This window comes from Clavelina lepadiformis, chromosome 7 (genome assembly GCF_947623445.1).
Source record: "Clavelina lepadiformis chromosome 7, kaClaLepa1.1, whole genome shotgun sequence".
NCBI lineage: Eukaryota > Metazoa > Chordata > Ascidiacea > Aplousobranchia > Clavelinidae > Clavelina > Clavelina lepadiformis.
Genome location: NC_135246.1, coordinates 8,979,599 through 9,001,222, shown reverse-complemented (window position 1 = coordinate 9,001,222; position 21,624 = coordinate 8,979,599). Strand labels below are relative to the sequence as shown.

At 35.7% G+C, this 21,624-nt stretch overlaps 2 protein-coding genes across 2 annotated transcripts; both read right to left on the bottom strand.

The window, feature by feature from the left end:
- Positions 1-191: 191 nt before the first annotated feature.
- LOC143465585 (protein fem-1 homolog B-like) lies at positions 192-6,722 on the bottom strand. The gene is made up of 14 exons (XM_076963964.1): positions 6,565-6,722; positions 6,072-6,206; positions 5,780-5,930; positions 5,452-5,666; positions 4,905-5,026; positions 4,417-4,525; positions 4,136-4,233; positions 3,780-3,986; positions 3,379-3,495; positions 3,136-3,252; positions 2,660-2,787; positions 2,184-2,276; positions 1,770-1,881; positions 192-1,242 (listed from the first exon to the last, which is right to left on the bottom strand). Exons 1-14 carry the CDS (start codon positions 6,698-6,700, stop codon positions 982-984), a joined length of 2,001 nt encoding a protein of 666 aa, XP_076820079.1. The 5' UTR covers positions 6,701-6,722; the 3' UTR covers positions 192-981.
- Positions 6,723-6,750: 28 nt separating this feature from the next.
- LOC143465586 (inositol-pentakisphosphate 2-kinase-like) lies at positions 6,751-11,186 on the bottom strand. The gene is made up of 2 exons (XM_076963965.1): positions 7,825-11,186; positions 6,751-7,672 (listed from the first exon to the last, which is right to left on the bottom strand). Exons 1-2 carry the CDS (start codon positions 9,078-9,080, stop codon positions 7,366-7,368), a joined length of 1,563 nt encoding a protein of 520 aa, XP_076820080.1. The 5' UTR covers positions 9,081-11,186; the 3' UTR covers positions 6,751-7,365.
- Positions 11,187-21,624: the final 10,438 nt, after the last annotated feature.

Sequence of the window (21,624 nt, the reverse complement as noted above, 5' to 3'; positions counted from 1 at the left end):
AACAGTTTTTAATTAAGTACCGGTACCGAGTGCCCACCTTTGAATATTAACAGCCAAAACAGGAATGTTCTTTTAGAATATTGTGAGTTTCACAAGGATGCCTATTTGTTTGAAACACTTTGCCACCCTGATAATTGTGGATGGATTTGCCTTACACTTTGTGGAATTCTTGTGTTGTTTTCGCTCAGTGATACTGTCTGATTTATGATTTTGTAATTTTTGGACAATTTTTCGTGTCAGTGATTTAGAGCCAGACCGGCTCTCACCATGCATGCGCAACAACGACAAATCACGCAGAAAAAAAATTAAAAACATCAAAGTAACACAGTTAAGGTGGGGTACAACGCAACGTTCTGTCAAAAATTGCATTTTCATGAGCAACGAACATTATTATGCCCAGTGTTCTAAAAAAGAACACAAGTTGCAACAGAGCAAGATACACCATACCAAATTATGCTTTCATTTTGAAAATAAATCTCTGAAAAGGTAAAAGGTTGACGGAAAGTTTGCAAATGCTTTGTACTATACAAGCGTGAAAGTAAACGATTACTTATTACAGTAGTCCGCTGTGAAATGCATTTTGACAAAAGGCAGAAGTGCTTGTGATACAAACAAGAAATGGTGGATATCAGTCAAAAAAGGCGTGACAACCGGGAAATGAGCTATACATTTCTTGCAGGATTATCAAAAACCAATTCCCTAAATGCAATTTTGTTAAAATACAGGGTGTCCACAAAGCGTTCAAAGACAATTTACAATAATAATATTTTAAAATTGTTTGAAGAATTTGTGGATACCCTGTGTGATGTGGTCGCCGACCAATAATTAAAATTTAATCAAATAAAAGTTCAATTGGGAACTATGGAAAGCTTTTTTGCATGAATTTAACAACAATTACTGTACAGTATTATTGCTAAACTAGCTAAGAATAAAGAAAAAATAATGAAGTGGTAAACGAAAGTGGCATAATAATTACTGTTATCAGTGCATATCGACTAATTCTTTTAAATATTTTGGAACAAGTCCTTCATATTTTATATTATTTTGACGAATAACTTTGGCTGCCAGGCATTTCAAAGTCAAGTGCGCTTGAGTCTTTAAAATAATTTCTGCTACGCCCGTCGTCGAAAGTTCGAGAGGGCATTTACGCTGCGCGTTGCATGCATCGAAATGTGCTCCGTGGTCCAAAAGCTGGGTAATGATCTGATGAAGAGTGATGAAGTCGCTGATGGGCTTCTCATACTAAAAAATAATAGATAAAAAAATATTAGAAATTCTTTTAGAATCACTTTCAAAATGGGATTTTTCTAATAAGTAAATTGAACTTTATATTGACGTTACCTTAGACATTGACGTAACGTCTAATAGCAATACACTCTTTTTTTATAAGAAGTCGTAATCGCTTCTTCATAGAAAATCGAAAAATTAAACCAAAAGGCAACTGTCCACATAAACTTCGAGTCTCTTTTCGTTTGTTACATCTACATTCAGTCTAATGCGTTGTACTAAATTGCCTTTAGCTTTGCCATCTTTTAACTGACAGTAAATACCGTCAGACAATTCAGCCTGTTCTCATTGAATTTTGGTATAAAGCAAATGTTTTATACTATTTTAAAAACTCTGGAAAATAGTTTTACTGTCATAACTGTTTTCAAATTTAACGCTTAGGGAACTGAAATAAGCTACTATGAATTCTAACATATTTTTTCTTTTCTTTTAAATGACCAAACTCCTACAGCGCACAGCGTTTCATTTTTAGAGATTGTTACCTGTACAATTATATGAAGTGGTGTATCTCCATCCACAGTTTGTACGTTTGATTTGGCGCCGCATGACAAGAGAAATTTTGTGACATCACAGTCAGGGAAGGAGACGACATCTCTGTAACAATAAAAAAACATTAAGCATGTTTCAACATATTATCTTAGTATGGGGAGAAAAGTTAAAAAGGAGTGTCAAGAAATGTAAAATGAGACAATTTGCATGGTATATTAGCCTTGACGTGCAAATGTGTCGGAAAGAGTGTGCTTTACAATGCACTCAACCATTGCTTGAATGCTTGTGGTTCACAAACAACAAGCACATTTGAAACACAAGCCTGACACATATTCAGGAAAAGAGGAACTTTCAAGTTTCAACAATGTAAGCATTTCTCCCATTACACAAGCGAAGTGCACACTCACTTAACGTGGAAGTCATCGACAGGCGTTTTCTCGTTTACGGCCATATGAAGGAGTGTGGAGTTGTTCGTGCTCCTAACATCCATCTTTAGAAACCTAATCAAAACATGAGCGTAAGAAATAAGTTTAAATTATAAAATTGTTTATGGCAGTTTTTACCGGAAGGAAATTTTTAGTCACCGGCTAAGAAACATCACAAAAATAGCAGCATGTGTGCCGAGAAGCTGCACAATATCACTGTCGAGGCAAATCGATTAAAAATCAGTGCTATGTATCTATGAACAAAGATGGGCTGGTTCAAGACATTTCAGCCGTAATGAAGGTGGTACACTTGTTTGCTTAGTTGCCCCCAAAGTAGGTCAAGGTGGTAGTTTCAAGACTTTCTATGGTAGTTTAATAACTTACATAAACACGAACAAGATTGACAAACAACAGCGACAACTGAGCAAATAATTATGACAGTTCTTGCGAAGGGATACCTGTAAATGATAGACCCAAACTTGTGTTTATCACAGGAATGTTTTTCTATCCTGCAGAATATGAAGATGAGGTAGAGAAGTGTGTGGAGATTGGTATCAAGCACCTTCATCGCTGAAGCAATGTTGGCCTGTTATAATGAATACCATTAGTAGTCGGTAAAACAACATTACTAGCTTCATACTGCATTTAGAAATAAAAGGGACGTGCTGCGTACATTAATGTGAAATGAAGTAAACTTCTTTACTTCCTCTGCCATGGAATAATTTTACATCCCGGCGCAAACGCAAAGAGAAAATGGACAATTTAATGTAGGTAGGCTGGTAGGTATTACAATTAGATCACATTAAACACAGGATACATGTTCTGGGATTATTCTATGCTTGATTGGATTGTTGCGATTGAGATGAATTTAAAATTTGTGCAATAATCTATCGTGTGAAATTTATTCTGAAGCAAGTAAACGTTTCAAAGCAACCTGAATTGCAGTTAAGGAGGTATGTCCTTCAAGGTCTTGATGTAGGTCATTGATTTCGCTATTGCTTTCCACGTCCATTTGGACCCCCTCTGGTGACAACCTGCCGATAACTGCCGCCTGAATTTTAAAGAAGTTGAACCTTACAAACAGCTCTTACGAGCAGCTATGTTTGTCAAACAGCATCGTAAATGCTTTAGAATAGGTTTGCTTCGTATTTCAAGTTCTAGTCTAGTGCATATATACCTGATGTTTTTCCACTTCGTTCTTAGATCGAATGATCTCTTTAACACAACTGTTTGTGATATCACACAAATCAGACATAACAATTTTTTCACTGAGCAGTATCATTTGCGAAAACACCTGGTCATCCAAAAACAAAAAAAAACTTGACAAGTTTGGACAGAAACCAATTTTCGGCAAAAGTAACGAAAAAAGCTGGAACAACTCTTTCTGATACCGTTATTAACAATCAAGTGTTATGAAGAGTCAACATCATTAATTAATTATTACTAAGTCGTAATTACCACCCAGTTCCAAGATTACATACCGCACGTATTATGCGAGGTACCTAAGTGTACTTTGGAACCAACCACAGCAAAGGAAACGCAAATTACCACATGTTGTAGGATGACTCATAATCATACCTCAGCGAATCTAAGCAAATCATTGTGAGCTGAACGCTTGTTTAGTTGTCTCAGGTGGAGTGCCCGTTTCCACAACTTAATACAACGATTAAATTGCAGTCCATCAGCATAAACCGCCCCTCTGTAGACAATTGGATGGATAATTTCCAGGCTCTTTAAGCCCAAAATTCTCTCCCTTACTATAAGTGCTTCAACGTGTATGGCATCCTGACAATTATATACAAAGAGATTATAACATATTCAATTTTGCCTTTAACTAAGCAAGTTCCTTGATCTGGTACATCAATGAATGTATGATCCGCTATAACAAACAATGGTGCTTTCCATTTTAATATGAATGGATAGGTCGGTGTTACCTGATCGTGATGAATGTCCTGTAGTTCCTGTGGTGTCTGGCACTCCAGCCTGTTATTATAGGCCTCAACAGCCGGTTGTATTTCTTTCTCTAGCTTTTCTGCACAACGAGAATAATATTTTAAAACATAAACTTACCTCGCTCTTTACAAACAACTCAACACAAGTGGTGATGTTAACCGAATACAAGCATTAGATAATTAATAATTATAATTATCAGGCAACATCCTCTTTACAATAGTTGGAAACTTACTTAGTTAGGGAGTGAAATCAGTTTACTAACCTCTGGCTCTCATAAGCATGGCAAGTAAAAGGTAATGATACGTTTTGTCGGTGTTGTAGCGATCCTTGTCATTGGCATATGATGCACCAAGTAATTCAAGAAGATTTATCTGACAATACAGTAAAAATGGTGAGATTCCTTATGTGATAACTTGTTAACCATTGGAAGCTAAAGCTGCTGTGTAATGGTCACACTAAACGATTAAGCGTTAATCAGGCTTCCATTTCGCAGAAGTTGTTTGTCTAATATTTTACTGCTCCAAAACAGCAAGCTACGTAAATCTTGTCTGGCGTATTGCACCATGTAAGTTTTAAACTACTTCTTATCTTCATGCCGTAGTAATGTAGCAGTGTACGTAAAATCTATTCTTTTCCAAGTAGTGGTTTTGATTAACAATTGTGTTTTTTGAAAAGTTAGGATTATTAGATAAATATAATAGCCCGAGCCCCAAAGTATATTTTTCCATGATTTGTAAATTAGCAACTTACTTTTGTTTGCTTGTCTATGTTTGGCTGCTTAGTAAAATATTCAACAATTTCACTTTTACATGCATCTGCCGCCACCATTGCTGCTGTCATCCCGGCTTTGTTCTTTATATTTATGTCACATCCTAAAACACAATTTCAATGTTATTAAGACACCTTACTTAAGTTGCCATGTTTTAATCACAAGGCACTTGTGTTAAAGGTTGAAGTTTAAACTTCAAAACATTTTGCTTGATGTTGTTGTATCCTATTGGTATAATCAATAGTGCACCAGGAAACGCAACTGCACAAAGGCTATTTCTTTCTTCAGTACTTTTTTCACGTTATAGGTATGATACTGGTTCAATACAATCCAGTATTTGGAAAGTTTTTAGTGCTATTTTTATAACGAGTCACATAGCACATGGACGTCATCAAAATTAGAAATAGAATTGCATGCAACTTTCACCATAAACGGACATTTTGTTTTACTCATACAATACGCCAGAACACGCAATGGCCATGGTTATTAAATTCTAATAAATAATAAGATCTCTCAAAAAAGTCTTACCGCCTTCTACTAAGGATTTTACAATAAGAAGATGGCCACTTTCACATGCGAGATGGAGAGCAGTTCCACCACAGTTTGCTTGTACATTGCAATCAACACCAGAATGCAGCAAAAACTCAACCACTTCTAGATTGCCACGATAGCAAGACACCATGAGACATGTGTTACTATAGCGATTTGAAATGTTAGGATCAGCTCCATGTTCCATTAGATACCTGAGGAAAGAGTTTTTTTAAACTATAATTAATGCAGCAATGCATCCAAACAAAAAATGGATTCTTAAATTATACACATCTTGTGTGCAGAATGGTAGCTTAGGCAAACTTACATTACTATCGACAGCTTTCCATGAAAACAAGCAGCACGTAGTGGAGTGGAATTTGTTGTTGTCGTTTTATTTAAATCAGCACCATGTGTCACAAGCAATTTGACAATTTCCAGATAGCCATTTGCCGATGCACACCACAGAGGCGAAGCCGCTGTAAATAATTACATTTTGATGAACACCAAATTGGCATTACACAGGCTATTAGAAGTTTTAGTAACCAACAAGTCAATAACAACACTGGTATCACTTTTGTGAATCTAAAATTATGTATGTTTACGGTTAAATTGTTAACCTTCAATTAAATAGCCATCAAAATTCAGAGTTCCAGTGTGTTGTGATTGGTTAATCTGAAATTGTTCAAGTAATAATCGAACCAACTGGGTATGTCCGTTGCGTACCGCAATGAGAAATGGCGTGTAAACTTCTCCTACAACAAATGTGTTAAGTATGATCCAAATGACAAAAACAAAATGATCCAAGGGTGCTTCAATGAAAGCACTTCTCCCAAATGGGATTTTATGGGACATATGGGGAGATCAATCGCCGGTAATTCAATGTAAACTGACATTTGAACTGCAGGCTGTACTAACTCTTAATCATTAGGTTATATTATACAAATGTTTTTTCCAGCCAGCTGAAATTCTTGAACAGTTTAGACTTTAGACAAATAATTTCAATATACAGTATATACTAAAGCAACTAGAAGCTGAACAACTAAAATGCCACATATTTCATAACTTGGTAAAAACAAAATTTTACAGCATTACCTAACAACCAAACCATACCTTCGCCTGTGATGTGTCGCTTACAAAGTAGAGCATCTTTTTTGTCACCAGCATCAATAAGACAAGCCGCCACTGTAAGGGGAGAACCATTATGGCAGCTGTCCAAGATTAATTCATATGTTTTGTTGTGATCCATTTTAACTATTAAATTACTTTACCTAACACATAATATTTTTTTCCGTACTGCTGCAAAAGCAAAATCAAGTCATGAGAATCCATCACATGCGGACGTGATAATAAAGTAAATTCTTGAATAAAACCAAAATTTTCAACAATGTGTTGAAATATAACATGGCAAGAAAAAGTTAAACATTGTACATGTTAGAATCTTTTATATACAAGGCTATCAAACAGAAATGGCATATATATTTACTACAAATCCAGAACAGTTTCAAGAAGCAGCGTACAGCTTTGAAAGCTTTATAAACACACTAACGCTCCTACTTCTATATCTCACTACAATTGCAGTTGTTGCAAAAATAAATGCAACTCTCTATTACACTGGTATATGTATATGATTTGGATGAATCTATAACACATCATAGGAAGTAACACAATAGCTAGTCTAGATTTCATTACGATGTTAAGAAAAAAGTCATGGCTATATATCATATATTTTATAAACTTTAACACAATAAAAATACAACACAAAAGGTATTTGTTAATTAAATATTCAGTGAAAGCTCATTCGCTGAACTTTGCTTATCACAAAATTTCTACTAACTTAAGGTAATGCAAGTGGTCCCCAAAAAATGATCATGAGTCAACATACTTTTGCTGTAATTTGGAGAAGAAACTGTTTTACAAGATCTTCTCCCACCATTCCATGATCTTTGTATGTTGGTTGTAATAATCTGGAATTTTCTGAGAGAACTTTGGATCTGTATCCACAACAGCTACAGAAACAATATAATTTTGCCCTTTTTTATCTTGCAGTATGTTTAGGTGGGCAGTTGGAGACCTCGATGACAAAGTTTTCTTCAAATGTTGCAGAGATTTGACAGAAGGATCTATAATTCGCTGAAAGGAAATCATGACGGAGCAGTCGCTAAATGACTTTGCCACCAAAAACTTTCGCAGTAAATCAGCAGATTTGTGTTTTTCATCCCTAAATAACATACATACTTGTAGTTACAATCGAGTACTTGCTACTTGAATGACAAATATATCAAAGACTATATTGATATTTCTTGGCTAATTTTCAACTAATCACTTATTACAGTTCATGAAGTATTCATAAACTGCAGTATATTTACCCACCTGTCACTGGCTGAATTTCCATTTTTGAGAATACTGTTTATAAATGTGCACCATTCATCACTTGAGTATGGAGCATCAAATGCAAGATGTTCATTCAAGTCAAGATTTAACTGCCCACTTGATGTCACAGTGTCATAGTGGTGTTTAATATCCGATATGGAATGATGGTCTAATAATTGCAGTGAATGTATAAGGCCTAGTATGCAGTTAGCAGGTAACTTCCCAGCACAATTAGTTGTTCTTTGTATTGCATTTTGAGGTGTTTGTTTACATAAATGTTCTTTTAAATACAAGCCAAGACAATGTTCGCTAATTACTGTTTCATGGTCATGTTTTTCAACAATAGGTAAAAGTAATGATTGACAAACCAAATCAATAAGTAAATTTATAATATCATTCACGCAACTGTAGTCATCAAAAAAATTAGAAGATAATAAAGGTTGCAGCAAATGATCTGGTGTAATATTGCATGTTTCACGACTTGCATCAATGATATCCTGAGAGAATTCTAGTTTGCCATTGCGAAAGATTCTGAAGTTATTTTGAGGTGTGCGAAACAGTTCCTTTAGTGCCAAATTCATACATTCTTCCACACCAGAAAATAAATCTAATGGACAGTAAAATGAACACTTCTTAAAACGCTGTCCATGGACCACTCGGTATATCTGAGTACGACAATACTGACAAACTTTGTGTTTCGAAAATTTTGCTTCAGTCATAGCAGCATCTGTTGCCATATATCCCCTCTTCGGCTTGATTTCTACAGTGACCAAATCAGATCTAGATGATAAACCATTTGCAAATAAAGACTGATACTGTTTTGAGAATGGAATGAAGCAGTGGTCATGCATTAGAAGGCCTGGAGCATTACAATCCAAAGATTTATGCTTCCTATGCTCAGGTCTATCCTTATCAATTCTGATCCTCATCTCCTCATAAAACAACTTTGACAATTGCACATATTTGGGAATGTGACATGCATCACAATTATTCATTAATGGAAGAACAACATGCTCCATAAAGTCCAACTCATCCTTATTTTCTGTGCTTCCATGCTCTGTTATAAACAATGAAGGAGACTTGGCAGGATAGCCATCACGTGATTGTAATGAATGGGATTCTTGCTCTGGTAGAGGACCAGACAGCTTTACCAATCGAAGTACCTTTCCTTTGCCATCACAAATGACAATGTGTTTGTTACCCTCAGCTTTATATTTCCAGTCAGTTACACTGAAAGATTCCAATTCATCATTCATTGTTTCTCAAAATTTATGACATTCTCAATAAGTTGACGGTCCTACTTGATTACCATCTTTTTGAAACTTGGTGACCAAGCTACATAACCAATTTATTTTAAAATCATTTAATTTTGATTTATCTCATATGTATGTATACACACCCTGCATCTTACAAATTCAACAAAAATTTATTCAAAACTCAAATCATCATTTTGTTATTAAACCAAGGTTAAATAGTAACTTGAGACTGAGAGTATACAAGTTTGTGAGAAAGATATTTTGAGTTTGTTTTACTTTGGCACTATCACAGGAAGGTGTGAATGGGTAAAAGTTATGATGATATAGCAAAGAAGTTATGATGTATTAATTTCTCAATACATGATACTTACAGTTACAGTTCATGGGGGTCCAAAGTATAGAAGGCCTATGGTCTTTCAACATTGCATGTCAAAGGCTAAGATACACATACAGAGTATAACAAATTTAAATTTTATGTCATGATTTATATTACAAACAAAAGGGTTACCAATTGTAGAAGAGCAAGTTCATAAAGACATGTTAAAAATTTATTTATTTTCACAATTAATGCTCAGTATTACAAGCTAGCGTACGATAAAAAGCTAAATGTGAAAACCCATCATAACTGATTGGTCGTGTGAATTGTTAAAAATCTTTTAAATTTAAATATGGTATTGTCGCCTCCAGGGTCAGGGCCTTAAGACAAGCAGTTTGCTGAGTGACAAAACATGATATCCAGAAGAGTTTGTATTTGGTCAATAGTTTTCTTAAATCTGTTGCTAACGTTTCATTTAGATAGGACAGGGTAACATTGAAACTAATCTATATGGTATATTCTGCATTATCTGGGTATGTTGTACTTTTACACGAGGCTTTGAAGGCTTAATGGAAAGGAGCTAAGCTAAGATAAGAGGTTACAGAAAATAAATTGGACAACATTAATTTACGGAATGAGGAAACTGACGAACGCAACACTAATTTACAGAAAGTGAGCGTTCCTCAGTTTCCTCAATCTGTAAAAACTACAATAAATAAATCACTGGACCGACAAAAACGTTTCGTAAAGATTTGAATTTTGTAATTTCGTAAGAAATTCTAAACGCATCGCAACAAAAAAAATTTTTACAGTTAAAAAGTTAAGCTAAATAATATTGTATATATTTGCGAATTGTATTATTGCAAACATAGCAAAAATTATTTCGTAATTCCTCACTTTCCATGAATTTCTGTTGCAGTCCTCAGTTTTCTCATTCCGTTAATTAGTGTTGTCCAAAGAAATTATGACGTAATTAATTCCTAAATATTCGATACGGAATTGCAAAACTAGAGCCGACCCCATTCTGCCACTATAGCCTCAATCCATGTCAATGCCATCAACTATATCACTGTTTTCTGTACAGCACTAAAACAGTAACCGGTACGGGTAGCCTATGTCTTTCAGGGTTTTATGATACCTGTAGGATTGTAGCGCCTGCAGGCTAATTCATGTCAAGTTACAAACTACATATAGGTTAGCCTACCTTATTATACATTTAATAACCTACCCTACCATGTATATACATGTAACAAGTACCTGTAGCCTAGCCTATAGGATTTATGGCTATAGGCCTAGTATACAAGTGTACAACAACAGGATGGATGCCTTTGCATAGGCCTAGTAAGCCTAATTTCAGAAATGAAACGACTTCTTGTTTAAAAAGTTGTGAGTGGTATGTCCTGACCTGAAGTTGCTTTAATATAGTCTACCGGTCAAGGTTAAGAAATTTGTTAGATTACCGTATATCCCAGACTACCCGTTTTCTGGTATTATAGCCTAGACTGTAAGACTAGGCTTAACATTAAAAACACTGTAACATCTTCAAATTTACGATTATAATACTTTATTTCGTAGGTCATATATGCATTACGGTATTTGGCTAGGGTAACTTCCGTGTTTCGAAAACATACTAATCTAAATTATCTTAAACAAACACTGTCTGAAACTCTGAATGTAGGGTAGGCTATAGGCTTGCGTTGTCATTTAGGCTACCATTGCTCACGCAACCAGGAAGCAATAGTAAGCTACCATTCGCCATACGTCAACTCGGTGACGAGCAAACAAATTTAACATTACGTGACAAAGTTTCTTTTTTGAAGCAAAGCTCTTTCTAGTGTGACATCACTCTACGTCAGCAGGCTTCAATTACAAACGCTGATGTAATCACGTGACTTTTTGTAACTTTGCCTTCCATGTAACTGCAGATATTGTATATACTGTATATGTATATATATATATATATATATGTGTGTGTGTAGAAGTACCGGTACCGACAGAGTACCGGACTACGTTTTTTGAAATAGTGCCGACTATCGGTAATTTTTTAGAAAATATCCGTTTTTGTTAGCTAAAGTTGTCTTTTTGCCGTCACAATCGTCATAATGTGACTCGAGTTATTTAAGACTTTTGACTCGAGTCAAGTCGAGTCATCAAAAAACGTGACTCGAGTCATTATAATCCTGACATATAACAATACAACCAACGTAACAACTAAAAAACTTTATAATGTTGTAAGAAATTTACAAAAGACTGTTAGTATTGTAAGTTTTTACGGGTCTTTCCCTTTATAACAAGCGTATTTTTGTACTGTGTAAAATGCAACCGACACAGAAAGTTGTTTTTAACTGGTAGGCTATTCATTCCTATATATTATAGCTTTTTCCTTGGCGCGTTGTATACGCAAAACAATCCTAGTTGATCATAGCAAATTTAGTACGCGCTAAGCAAATGCACAAAAATGTGACAAGAACAAGAAAGCTTAAAACGCACAAAAAGATGGTAAAGCAATATTACCTTGCTGGCAGTTGGCATTGACTACTAGTACTAAACCGAAAACAACGACGTGTTGAAATGATAACGTGTTTTTACAATACAAATAACCAAATAATAACTCATATCATTTCAATAACCAAATAATAACTCATATCATCGCAGGTGCAAGTTCAACATAACTTAATACAGTCTTGGTGTTGTTCCATCCAGTGATGGTCCTTTTCTAATTTTTGATTTTCTTTCCGTTTTATTCTTATGTATTAAGTTAGATAAAATTAATATAAGCGCCCGTTGAAACGCGCCGAGGGATGTAAAATACAGAATAATTCACTATTTTTGAACAATCTAGAATAGAATAGAATAGCATAAAAGTTAAAACTATTAAGCACCAGTAGTGCTTTGTTTTGAATTTGCGATATACTCACAAAATGATTTTGGTTCAAGCAAGTTTACAATTGTCAAATTGACGTAATACACGGTTTAGTTCATGACGATTAACGCACCCACCACATAGTATTGGAATGTGAAATGACAACAACATCTCCTGCATGTGCCAATGAATATCTTCAATAATAAAATAAAACCGGTTCTTAAGATTCGGGAAAAGTACGAAAATTATATTCGAATCTTTTGAGACTCGATTCTTTAGGATTCGTTATTCTAGAATGTGCATCCCTAAACGCACCCCTGCTTTTTAAATGATTTTTCAGCAACTTGCAAAGCATCGCACTTTTTAAGTCGAGTAGGCTACTAGTGAAATGTCTGTTTCCAAAAAGTTTTCTTTAATTTTGTATTGAGATGACTATTTCTTTAATCAACTGTGACTTCCATCTGTCTATGTTCTCAGAAGGGAAGAAGCTCAGTTTAGAAATCTTCAGGCATCGGCAAACTTAAAACCGACAATTATTAATAGAAATATGTATTATTGTTACAGATAAAGTTTGTATTTCCAGGTTAACAAGAAAGCATACTCATGCTTAAACAACGCCTCAGTTAATATTTAACAGACATCTAAAAATTTTACATTCAGCATACAACAGTCAAGTTCAATTAAATAGTTACTAGACTACTTGACTCTAGTGTTAACTCTAGTAACTAGAGGTTATAGGTTACCCATTATAACACTCGACTAGTCCTTATCTTGACCTCAACAACTCTACTATTTGAGGTGGAAAACGGTATAGGCCTATATACAGGTTGGCAGATAATAAAGAAACCAATGACTAAATACAACTAATATATAGGCTATTGCACACAGAAAGTGGTGTAAATTAGGTGAAAGTACAATACACTTTGCAGTTTAACCAATGGGGATCAAGTAAATAAGTCTATTATATCTTTCATAAGTTGCGGATTAATTATTATCTCCAAGATAGATTATTATTTCACTAAGCAGTCTTTATAAGTCATAAACAGCTTCAAAAGTTGTCAGTACACGCTCATACAAAAATCAAGTTCGGGTAAACAGGTGCATTATTTCTCTTTGTTAGTTCTAACACTTCTTCAAAAATCATGAAACTTTTTATGTAATTGTCCGAAGCAAGGTCATAAAATCATGAAATAGGCCTATTACGTCATCTGGGATAAAGAGAAAAAATTGCATTACAATAAATTTACAAAACAGCATTAACGTTTTGAGTAATAAAACCTTTGTCTCACGTCACTTTTATGGCAGAAAGAAACAGTTTCCGTTTAAGGCACTATCCACTTTACCAATCCACTTTACTTTCATCAGAAACATACAGAAGGATAGGAAGTGTAATTTTAGAACCGACGATAAGCTGATGGCTATACCAGTTCCCTGCAATGGTTGCTTATTCAAAATCGGTAAATTAAATATCTTTATTTAACAATAATTTGATGAATAAGTAACTATAGCCTACGTAGTATGTATAACCAACTTCATCTGCAAATGGGTATAACGTAAAAAAACACATGACAAGTAACCAAGTTCATGCTTTGAATAAGTAAGTACCTCAATAAGTAACCAGGATAGCAAATTTCACACCGGTAAATATGGACTGTTGCTGGTGCGGGGCAAGAAAAGACGCCCAATAACGCTCCATGATATTTCAAGTTGTTTTAAGCCAGATTTTGTCGGTCCGATTTTTAAGATTATATACATTATTGAATATTTTTTTGCACATATGTGTGTATGCCTTTGATGGGTAATAGATTAGCAGAATCGAAATGACTCGAGTCACTTTTTCAATTTCTTGCCTTGACTTGGGCCGTTTGTTTTTGATTACATCTGTAAAATTTTAGCCGCGAGATGGCTCCCCTGCCTAACAAATTTAGGTTTGTGGACAAATTACCTTAGTCTGCATCCGGCGACAGGGGTTTACTTTGAGACTAAACGAAGTTATCTCTTAGCCGTCGTTACTCCCATGTCACCTTTGGGCAAGGTGTAGCACCTGTAGGCAATGTTTCCTCTAATTTTTCACGAGTCTGAGCAAACACACTAACTCCCTGAGCGGTCCCTTGGACCACTGTGAGCAACATCAAACGTTTTACGTGCGCACTGTGGCCATTATTATGCGTTTATTTTATTTTCAATTCAGGTTGGATTTTTTTCTTGTGCGCAGCACAGATTTTCTGTGCGCGGAGCCCGTGTCAGCAGTGCGCATTTGCGCACGCGCGCAGCTTAGAGGGAACATTGCCTGTAGGCCTACCCCGACAGGGAAACTGTCACTTTGTTGTTTTTGTGTTGTAACAAAAAGTAACAAAGTTGTGCATTGTATTTATCATGATTCCAATGAAATATTATTTAAAAAAATCACCTTTAAGTCATTCCATTTTTGCAATTGAGCAGTGCGGGCGTGGATTCGCGATGGATCTTTTAAGGCTAAGTCAAAGTCCCACAATCGAACTGCTTTGTTATCTGTCATATAGCTGAAAGATATTTCAGGCTTAGCAGCAAACAAAAGGTTTTTTCGACAGTTCTTTTCAGGACTACACTCTCATCTAATACTATAACTCTATCATACGTAGAACAGGTCAAAAGGAAAAGCAAATGGAGTTTTAAACTCCCAACTAATTACAAAAGAGACACAGAGGTAACGGTCAATTTCACGACGGCGATGGAAAGAGAAGATATCTAGATCTTAAAAAAAGTTGAGGTTCCATTACAAGCCATAGACAGAATCCGCTTTTAAAATTTACTGAAATTGGCTATCATAGAAATTAAAGCACATGCAAAAAACCTTGCGAGCTGCGATTCTTCAAAAGGAAAATGCAGAACATAGAAGTAGCATTAAATATAAATGATGTCATGGCAATTACAGAAAGTTCTGAAAGCCATTAAGACCTGTATATACAATGTCTAACTTAACAGTCAGTGACTACATGGCTGAATGCATTTAGAATTTTTATGTAAAATAGCCCAGCGTTTTAAAGCCAGCAAAGTGAATCAACAAAGACCTACAGCGCCATACAATTGTCTTCGTTAGTTGTGTTACAAAGCTTGCTGCTGTTATGTAGAGAGAATAAACTGCTGGTTTCAATCAATGATTGAAGACATTAACTTAACAGTTAAGGGCAAATAGGTACAATTTTTTCTGGCCAACTCAAATGACATCACCAATAGTTATAAATGTTTCATGCCATACAGTACAGTACAAAAAAGAAACCAGTTTGTCAAAATGAAACCATTTGAAAGCATTTGAGTTTAAGCAATGACAATTTCTGTAAGCATGGTATGGTGGCTATCCATAATTATTGCTTTCGCGTTTTTTAGTTGATTTAGAATTTAAATCGTATCGAAAGAAGAAAAAAATACTGCTTTATTTGACTTCGTATACACATCGTCAGAGGAAATTTGAAATCGCAAGCATAAACAAATTAATAAGAAATACGTTTTATTTGCGTGTGTGACCTATAGCGCAAAAAACGGAAGCGGTTGCAATTTTGGTATAGACTACTGTTTGTCAAACACTGCAATATTTGGCCAACGTTTAAAATCTGCAATTATGGTCAAAACTCAAACACGTAGGTGTGCATTTCAACCTGTGAGACAGTATGCACTAATACGTACAGAAAGTAATTTAATGCAGATGACGAACACGGTGCGGATAAAACTCGTCTCCCTGATTTTCAGTTATTCTCAAGCAACGCTGATCGCTTGTGCAAGTTTGGTGTTTTCACGCTTACCCTCACGTCTGGTCATGGTCGAGGCGAACTGATCCGTAATGTACGTTGCGCAGTTATCACAAAGCAAACACAGTTTTGTCAATATCTAGCATTGCATGAATAAGACCACCATTGAAAAGAGCGTGACAGAATGTTGAAGTGGGAAAGAAAAAACAACAGCAAATTAACGGACCATGTTAATATCACATCATAACAAGGCGATGGCTTATCTCGTTGCTTTATACTGTATATAGTTGAAAAGTAATCGAGTGCTGTTACGGATACAATGACGTGAGCTTTTGTTGTATCGACATGAAAGTGGAAATTATGATTGAGTGAAATAAAATTGGTTAAAATATTTTTTGAATGGTTTTGCGCGATTCGATTATTAATTTTGTATCATCTTGAAAACGATTTACTTTAACATGATTCTTGCATATTTTTAAATTTATATATTTAAATTAACTTTATTGCAAACATCCAACTCTTTATGTTTCGTTTTTGTGCACACGTCGCTAATGAAATCTTAGATATCGATGTTACTGGTGCATGTAGTATCGTATGATATGATTGATATCGCAAACTTTATCGTCGTACTGAGGAAAACCTTACCACAACTAAAACTCGGCTATGAATCCTCATCGCTCGAACCTCAGCTATACCGATCTTTTCTTCATGCAAGTTCCTATACTGTGTAATAATCTTCAGTCTCTTTTATTCACTGCCAACACCATTTTCATTCTTTTCACGTCACTACCTTAGGTATTTGACATGTGCGTGTTTTATCCTTAATTACTTTGTAATCACTGCCTTAAGTATTTTACACTTTCGTGTTTAATCTTTTATTGCTTTTCCGTGTGTATTTTATGAAGGTGTCGTTTGCGCGAGGGGGTTGCATGCTGGGTTTGTAATTTGGTTGTGCTCGCGTACTGCGGTGGCGAAGAATAAACGTATGATGGATCTTTCCTAAAAGTGTAGTTGGTGTCGCGGTTCACCGTCATTGCGGCACAGAACCTAGCTGAAATTAGGGAAAGGTTATTCCCGTTTCATTTGCGAGCGCGGTTCGATACTGCAACCGCAAGACCAAGGTACACTATGAGCACGATGAACCCAGCGTTATTTCTTCCACGTCCGTTCTTTCACAAAGTCGATGATTTGGAACGCTTTCTGTACCTCTTCAAATCTTACTACCGCCTCACAAAGCTATACCAGAAGAAGCAAATGTACCGCTTTTACGATAGCTTCATAAAAGGTACAGTTACTGCTACAACTAGACGAATTTTCAATAGCTGATATGCCCTTTGACGACGTGGTTTATAGAATCGAATTGATGATTAATTTTCCGTATTCCTTATGAAAGATGCGCCGGACGTTTGCTTATATAGACGCCAGCTTGATGAATCTGCGGGAGAATTTGCAACCGAAGCGCAAATCTTTGGGAAAAGGGCATACCCCGTGGATGAACGACTTCGAAACGATCTTATGTTTTTATGCATAATGAAAGGTTTGCGTGACCCTCGTCCGGTGATGACACTTTTCCTAATCTGTTTTCGACAATAAGGACTTCAACGTCTTTTTTAAATTCCTGACTACACTACAGCAGGATGTCTTTACTAACAACATTTTGCATGATGTTATTATACAACCAACGGAGGTGAACCAGTTCACAAACAAAAGAGTTTGAAAGTTTGAAATAAAACACTCACGTATTGTTTCAAGATTATGTTAATTCGTTTCCGTACGGGTCGAATTGAGATTACAAATGCTGACACATGTATACGGATTCTGGTAAAGATTTTTTATGAAATGTTTAATTTCAATAAGTTGTATCAAGAAAAAGAGAACGAATGATGAAATCGCCAGTCTGTCAAACGTTTTACAGCTTTGATTGTATTATGTGCGGATGAGATCTTCGTGACACAAAATAGCGTGAACCGTCATCAGAAAGATCGAAAGGCACTGGTTTAAGGTATTTATTCCTTTACATAAATATTTAATTATTTGGGTTGATTTATCCAACATATTGCTATAACATACTCTATGCTGCTATGCCCCGCATCATGACCATGTTGAAGGATTTGACAAACTTTGTTTTTAAAATGTTACAGGGTGAAAGAAACAATTGCCTGTTGTGTCAAAAGATCAGATGGAAAAAATTCCACATTACGTTTAAGAGAATTTCACCGAATGTATAGGTCACACAGGCCATAGTTAAAGATAGGCGGTTAGATTAGGAGAATTAGTATGCAAAAACTTCATTTTAATTATTTAAGGTTTAATTATAGAAGGATTTAGATTTTAGATGGTAGATTTAGGTGAGGCTTAGCTTATTGTATTATAACATATAAGTTATGTTAACGGGAAACTATAAAAAAGAGCTTTAAAAGCACGATTTTTCCGGGGAAATAGTGGCAGTCTACCTTTAACTGTAAATCACAACCACCGATTATGTTTGAAGACAAACTTTTATTATCTGCAATTAGGGCAGATTATTTGCAATTAGGGCAGATAATAAAACCGAACATTTTCCCTTTTCACAGACAAGTACAAAACAGTGAAGCGCACCTGTATTAGAATTACCACGGGGATTTTAAAATAAGAGTTTACTACTCGTCTGCAAACATACGTCATCGTGTATGCTTATTTTTGCTATATCTGTATGAAAGAATGACCAGCCTACAACAAATTTTATTGTTGTTGTTGACTAGTTGTTTGCTTACACATTTTATTTCTATAAGTTAGAAATGTTATGCATTAAATATAAAAATTATATTTCGTTAAATACAAAATCGGCGGCCTTCGTTTATGGAACATACACATCTCACTACACTCTTTTTTTGCAATCTCGTTGCATGAAATATCAAATAGTTATACATGCAGTTGTGGCTTTAGGGCGTGGCGACCACCTCGCTCACCTCAGCCCCCTCCAAGAGGGCCCACTGTTTGTGTATACGCGCTCTAAAAGAACAAACATTTGATACGAGTATTATTGTTAACTATTCACAATTTTTCAGGACAGGAATCATTCATTGGTTAACGCTGATTAGCTGTATATATGAACTGTATTTAAAATAGGGGGAATGTTGTATAAATCTAACTTCCGTGTAAATCTCATCTCCTCCTGCTTTGAGATTGCTTTCATGTAGCTCAATGCTTAAACGGTCACCTGATTTAAAACATCATGCCAAGTCGAAAAAAAATTGTGTTCTCCCCTGGCAAACCTCTAAGGTATTAGCCACTTGATAGCAACAAAGAAATGAAGCATTCCCCCCGAACCCCTTAAGGTACATTGCTACATCTCCCGTAATGTTGGGGCCTACAAACTGGGCCACAACTTTACCTCCCCCCAAACCTAAAGCCACCACTGTATACACGTCAAATAATGTTGTTTTCAGTAATCTCTATCCTATAATTTTCAAAGAAATTAGATTGCGGCATTACATTAGTTTAGTGAAGGGAGCTAGGCCTATACCTTAGGCATGGTGGGAATTGTTTACATTTTTTACTGATATTGGCAAATTAGAACCAACGTAATTTTAACTGCCTGTAACAAACTTTTAGTTAACAGCAGTGTTTTACACTGTAATTGGATAAATCGGTATGGACTACCACCTACTGCCCTCCTTGAAAGGGAATAAAGCCCGAAGTCGTGCTACTGCTGGTTCAAACCATTTTTATTGTTCTTATAAATTCGTTTGTTAGCCTAAGATTTATCGTAAGTGGGAATCTCGGCTCTCCCCCAACAAAACTCTTCACTACCCGGAATCGCAATTCCCAGGTTAGTAACCACAAGTTTAAAAAGCACGATGTTGTGCAATAAGGTATGTTTTTTCTTGTAAATATTTTCAGACAATAAAGCAGTGCGCGGAAATTTCCGTTTTCAATAATCACAAATAGTCTTAACTAAAATACACAACGCTTTTTGTCAAATTAGGAAAAACTTTGCCTGACTATTGTACTGGCTCGTGTATTTGAGTTATATTTGCTCAATGGCGAAACTTGACACTCCTTTGTTATGATAATGTGGGCGGTAACGATTACGTCAAACGACTTACGTCAGCACAAGGTTTTAAGCAGTGGAAGTGGCCGACAATATAGTTAGACAATACGTTTGTACTTTAATAGTTTTTTTAAATTAAAAAACATTTTACTGCCGTGTCAGTCTGATTTGTAATTTGAGTGTATCATGGTGGACAATGTTTGGTATTTAAAGTGTTGTGTACTAGTGGCAATAATAAGGAGGAATAGCACGTAAAATCAGAATGGACAAATTCGTTACAATTTTCAACTGAGGTAGTTTTGCTAATTGAGGTGACGTCACTCTCTGCATGCCGTCATACCTTTCATTTTCAATCAAAAGCAAGCTCTTTTATTTACTTGGATCAATACTTTTGCAAACGTGAGTATTTCTCGCTCATTCACTAGCGTGCAAAACACTTGTTCAGGTTTTTGTATCTAACAAACCCACCGCGCTTGTTCCCAGAAAAGGACTCAAAAGATTACTAAGCTTTTACAACCCGCACACATAGCATAATATCCTGTTACTCATACAGGATTACGTCATTTATGTACTTATGGAGCTATAACGTTTTCGTTGCAGAAAATGACGAAGACTTCAGATTTTGACAGAAACATTTTAGATCATATGTTTTCGCCATTTCATACACACATGCTTTACACGCTTATGCTGAATGTTTTCTGATATGAAATATTTTTCTTAAAGGCCCAACGTAGATGTAGTAAAGTTTTCATGTTCCCATGTGGTTATTGTGTCATATAAACGTTTCATAATTTTAAAGGCTATGCCAACTTGGCCAATGCAAGCAAAAATTTAACGCCAAACACACCAGGACAGAGCCAGTGCTTTGCGATTTGGTAGCTGACGACGCTGCTCTGGAACAGGATAAAAACATTCGTATCTAAAAAGGACCTCTTACAAGGCACTTCTTTTATTCTGCCGTGTTGTTTTGGTGTTCTATACTTCAGGTAAACAAATTTTAACTATAAAGGAAGGCTGTGACTGAAGCTTCATAAAATTTTTTCGGCTCATTTTCGCTTCACTTGTATCTTAATAAACAGAATTCTTTTGTTCAAACACAAAAGTACAGTAGTTCTACGTATTATTCGTATAATGTTACCGTAAGCAGTTTTTGTTTTCTTTGAAAAAGGAAAGAAATCATAACCACGTGTTTCAACGAATTGATGACTGTAGCCTTTTGTGGAGAACGATAAATTGCAATTAAGAAATCCTTCTTTATTTCTTTTTATATGCACGTACTTATTTTCGCCATTTTAAAATGCCACAAGGTTCTGACGAATGATGATTGCCTGAGATCAATGGTCACACCATCGTCAAATCGATTATTTTCAGGTAGCACGTGTTAGCCGCATGGTAGTTGCGATTCTGCCTCGTGATCCGCTGCCCTCAAGATATTTGCTTGCTCAAAAAAGGCCAATTACCTCCGTTCTCTGAGCACGCAGTAATATGAACGACATGTGCTTCGTGCTGTACTGCCCACTTTGTTGGGTTGACCTACTTGTTAAACAGTTGGACTCTTGACCGCGGGTTTGTTGTGAAAGACTTCTCACAAATTTGCTGCGCTTGGC